Genomic DNA, 5,316 nt, shown 5'->3' on the forward strand with positions numbered 1-5,316 from the left:
CTAACGGGAAAAGCCGAAAGAAGAAGAAGAAGAAGAATACCTGTGCAAACGAAATTTCGTTCAGTAAACACCTGCAGGGCACAAAAATGACGATTTAGTCGGATTAAGTTAAAGTCTAAGTCAAAGTCTTCTACTTCAGTGGTCAGTGGGAGAGCAGGGTTAGGATGAGCATGCAATACATAAACTGTCCTCTAGATGGCGCTAGTGCGCCGGCGCGGGGACGAACACACACATAAAGCTTCCGGGAAGAAGAAAGCGAGGAACTCTTGGAAAAATTGAAAACAGAAATGGCGGGCAGCGCCGCGGTTTAGAAAATGTGACGTTGTTTGACACGTCCGTGGCAAACGTTTCCCTTTTAGAATCCGAAATAATGGCGCTTGTGTGAAACGGTGGGAGCGTGCAGCCGCAGGGTAGTAACCGAAACTAGCTCGTCGGATTTCGTCGATCTGTAGTTTAAGCTAGCTGCTATAGAGCTCCCTTTGTTTCTCAGTTATTACACACATGCTACCGGTTTCGCCTCCTCTTTCGCGTTATTTCCGTCGCAGTTTTTATTAAATAGACTGCGACAGAATGTCAGTCAACGGTAAAGTCATCCCACACACTCCGCTGGCCGTTGACTTCTGGCAGGTGCGGAAATGCCCGGGAACTCGGCTTTTCTTCCTGTCCCACATGCACAGCGACCACACGGTGGGCCTGACCTCCACCTGGAGCAACAGACCCATCTACTGCTCGCCTGTCACTGCCACGCTGCTCACACTCAAGCTGCATGTAAGGGCCCAGCAGTTTGACACCATTAAAATCCGTGCACAGTGGATGTGTTTGTTTTGATCCTTGATTTATTCTATCTTCCTTTCTCCAACAGGTTAAGGAACAGTGGATCCACCCGTTGGAGCTGGGTGAACCGTACTCTCTTCCGCTGGACGATATCGGGAAGGAGAAAATGACTGTCACACTTCTGGATGCCAACCATTGTCCGGGGGCCGTCATGTTCCTCTTTGAGGGCTACTTTGGCTCCATATTGTACACTGGTCAGTGTGTCAACAAACATATAAATGTTGCTTATCAGTGATTAGGCCTCAGATATTTGGGAGGTTGTTGGTGGCTTTGTCCCATCAGCAATTGACCAAAGATGGTATATGGTTTTAACTTATTTTCTCATCTAAATCTTCTTGTCTTGGCATCTGGACTTTAATTTCTTCCCTTGAAGGCATTTCACCCCTTACCCGAGAGGCTTCTTGAAGAAATTCAAGTCCAGTTGCCAAGACAAGATTTCACCATGCCATGGATGACTGAGAACCTCCACAGACACGTCTTAACTTATACAGGGCTGCACACCTTGCAGTTTCAAAGTGCTTTACGCAAGATTGTGAAAGTACAAGATTGTGGAAAGCACCATTTCACCTACAAATGGCTGCAGAGCCATCATGCAAGGTGCTAACAATGCCATTGCAACTTGGGATTCAATGTCTTAATCTAGATGGGAATGCATACTAGAGGAACCGGGAATCGAACCACCAACCTTCTCAGTGAAGATGCTTGCTCCATCAACTGAACAGCAGCTGCCTCAAGGGCTCTTTTACCATATCTGGCAACCTTAGCTCAAAGTAAACTTATATTTCAAGTCCACATTCCACATGGATTTATAGATTGTATCATCTTATTTGTAGTGTAAATTGCAATTCCCCGATTCACTATCTACATCCAGAACTTTCATTTCATTGGCTTTGCCAAATGACTATTTTCTTAATGAGAAAATCAAATCCCCCCTCTGATCAGGGAAAATACCACAAGAAAAAATTGTCACCTTGACAATCAGCAAAACACTTATCAGAAAGTATGCAGCAAATAATTAATTGAAAATAATGCAAGGTTCAGCAAGGAATCACTAAGCTGCTACTAAAAAATGAAGCAGAATGAAAGCAAAGTTGTTCCAAAACATTTACTACATAAACAGAAATATGGAAAATATTTTAAGGAGATCTATACTTAAATCATCAAATGTGCAATTTTGTCAGATTTATTTCATTTGGTTACTGGTAAAAGGCTTCCCAAGTGATATTGCATACCCAGCAGATATTGCAATATAAAAAAAACATTTTGGGGTAATTTCTCACTTTCTTTTTTTTTTGTCCCCCCCCCCACCTCTAATATTGATGTCAACAGCCTATTTAACTAGCTATAGCATGCCACTATTTTTGCACATTTCTAATCTCTAGTATGATGGAAAGTGAAAGTCAACAAAGGCCTGTTCTTGATTTCAGGTGACTTCAGATACAGTCCGTCCATGCTGCGTGAGCTGTGTGTGAGAGCCAGTGCCACTGTAGATGTCCTGTACCTAGACAACACCAACTGTGACCCCAACCGCAACCTGCCCAGCAGACACCAAGCCACTCAGCAAATCAAAGAGCTAATTCGCAGCCATCCGGATCATGATGTTGTCATAGGTATTTATACATACAATTTCTCCCCAAAACAAATGGATGTTTAAAAATCAATTAAAATGGGCTTTCGCTGAAGGGCTTGTTATGTGCTACCTATCAGGTCTGTTTTCACTGGGTAAGGAGTCCCTGCTGGTGGAGCTGGCAATGGAATTTAAAACCTGGATCCAGGTAAGTGTCGAAAAGATGGAGACCCTCAAAGCCCTGGAGCTCCCGGACGTCTTCACCACTGAATCGGGAGTGGGCCGTATCCATGCTGTGGACCAGACGGTGATCACATCCTCAAATTTGCGCCGATGGGACAGTGAGCAACCCACGCTGGCCATCTTGCCCACCAGCAGACCCCTGGTGTCCTTTCATCCAAAGCTCCACGTGGTGCCGTACTCAGACCACTCATCTTACACGGAGCTGGCGGAGTTTGTGTCTTTTCTCAAGCCCACCACCTTGATACCCATTGTAGGAAAATGTATCCCTGGAAGTCTTTCAGCCTTGCTGCCCAGGAAAAAACATCACGAAATCTTGGTGCCCGAGTCAGTCCAACAGTCCATGTCCAGGCAGACCAAGAGCGTCCCCAGCTTGTCAGATCTCAGCAGCTTTCGCCGCAGATGTGTTCCCCCTCCTGTTCCCAAAGGGGTGGTTTTTGAGTCACCTGAAAAATCCAGCAGGGAAAGCACAGATGCTTCTGACGAGGAGATGGACACGGACAGCAGTGACAAAGAATCTGACTATATCCTGGTGGACTTCAGCACGAAAGTCACCCCAAACAAAACCAAAAGGCCTATTGACCCATGGAGCCTCAGGATTGTGCAGACAGTCTCAGAAGAAATGCTTTTGGAACAGTCTGTGCCATTCAGTCAACTGACACAGAGCAACTTTGGACCTGTGGAGCTCATGACAAACACTCGGGCCTGTTTGAGGCCAGTTGAATCTGTAGCTGCGTATGAAAGTGCCAGAGCAGTTAATGTGCCAGAGGCGAGTAAAACATGCAGCCAGGATAGACAAGAGAGGAGCCTTCACAACAGTTATACGCTGTCGAATCTCGTTTGCATGAATCGTTTCAATGGGCAAGGTATCCATGACGCAGACGTGACGCAAAGTAACGGCCACACAACTCAATATGACGGCCACGGCGAAAACGGAAGCGTGACCTCGGTCAGCCCTCGCAGCAGTTCCCGCACTTTGTTCAAAGACTTGTCCGAAATCCCGTACGCGTATCTGGAGGAGATCGAGAACAGACTCTTGAAGGATCTCCCTTTCACTAATGAGGACTTTGAGCGCTCTGTGCTGCTGGAGATGAGCCTTGCGGAAACAACCTCTACTGTCTGTGACGCAAATGTCGACAGCCTTTCAGACGATGACATACCGTGACTTGCTGATATAGGTTTTTTTATTTTGCCTTTTGTTCACCTGTGTTACAGTAAGTGGAGCACTATACGTCTACCACACTTCTTCTATGTCTTTTGTGCCTTTCCGAGGTGTTTCATTTTCCTCCCATTTTTGTTGCTGCTAGGAGCAGACATGTCACATTTGTGCAGTTTATTTAAAATCGGTGTGTGTGTGTCCTTGATAATGTGAGGCTTGGCGTCGTGAACCAATAATCCTGAACAGCTCTAATTCGAAAGTACTTCTCCCCATTTCCTGTTTTTTTTTTTTTTTTTTTTCCCCAAAGAGAAGTGCATGAAAATCGAATTTCAGCCCTTGGGTGGCGCAAAAGGGCCAACTTATCTGTAATGTTTTTTTAAGCCACCTCCCTACAACCTTAGTCGTTAGCCAGTTCTCTTTTTTTTTTAACTCATGTCCTGTGTAAGAGCCAATTATCTTGAAAGGGAAAGTTTCTTTTTCTTTCGTTTCTTTTCCTTTAATTTCGCCAATCAAAAGTGTCGCGGGACGCCAAATGCATTGAAACTCCAGCACGTGTTATGTAAGATAAATGCCTCAGTCTGACAGTAGTCACAGTCTGTAAGCTAAAATGAGCAGAGAGAGTTGAGTAATGGCTCTGAAGTCATTGTTTTTTTTTTTTCTCCTTCAAACATATTTCTCTTTACAACTCCAGTTCATTTTGCGTCAGTGCCTTTTTTTTTTTTTTTAATTTCGCAAAAAGAATCAAAAGGATTTCAATTAAAACCAGTGTTCCAGTTTTCGGAGAAAATCAATTATTACATTTGACTTGGCTAAGTTTATTAACTGTATTAATTCATCTGCTGCTTCACAATGTTCCTGTGTTTTGAAAAGAATTGTGAACAAGCCATCAGTGTCTACAGTCAAATTAACACTTCATTCTGTCATCAAGTATTAATCCCAAATCTCTATCAAACAGGGTCTTCTACTGAGAGGCCTCATTTTGTGTTTTATGTGGTGAGAAGACTGTCATTTATTATTAGTAAAGGAAGATGTTTATGTTAATATGTACAGATACTAAGAGTAAAAACATTTTTTTTGTACTGACAATTTACTAAAAAATCTGGTCTTGTGCCATGAAGAATAACATTGCGTGACTTGGGTTCCTGTGAGGAAACAAAAGTGGATTTTGTAATACATGTGCTGTATATGATTTAAGTGTAATTTAAAAAAAAAAAAAACAATTTATGTGCAAATCAAATGTGACATCTGATGACACTGTCAAAATGTTTAGCCTTCATTCAAAAAAAAAGGTGTTTATTAAAGTATTGCAGCACGTGTGTAAGGAAGGGGATATTCATTGTTCTATAACATCACAACTACAGCTTTGTTATTCACCTTTTGCTCTGCTAGCTTGATATTTATCTTGTGCCACAAAAGGAACAACATGAGATGTATCTCGAGTTTTTACTAACAGGCACACGGCACTCCTGACTTGTGGAATCAGGAAAAACATAAATGTTTTCCGTAGCAGACACAA

General features: G+C 43.1%; 1 protein-coding gene across 1 annotated transcript; it reads left to right on the forward strand.

Annotated features, from left to right (window-relative positions):
• Positions 1–271: 271 nt before the first annotated feature.
• dclre1b (DNA cross-link repair 1B) lies at positions 272–5,112 on the forward strand. The gene is made up of 4 exons (XM_086141904.1): positions 272–768; positions 863–1,028; positions 2,262–2,444; positions 2,542–5,112. The coding sequence occupies exons 1-4, from the start codon at positions 571–573 to the stop codon at positions 3,804–3,806; spliced, it is 1,812 nt and encodes a 603-aa protein (XP_085998030.1). The 5' UTR covers positions 272–570; the 3' UTR covers positions 3,807–5,112.
• The last annotated feature ends 204 nt before the right edge of the window (positions 5,113–5,316 follow it).

This window comes from Fistularia commersonii, chromosome 34 (assembly GCF_037954325.1).
Source record: "Fistularia commersonii isolate RoL2024-O1a breed Wild chromosome 34, RoL_Fcom_v1.0, whole genome shotgun sequence".
Taxonomy (NCBI): Eukaryota; Metazoa; Chordata; class Actinopteri; order Syngnathiformes; family Fistulariidae; genus Fistularia; species Fistularia commersonii.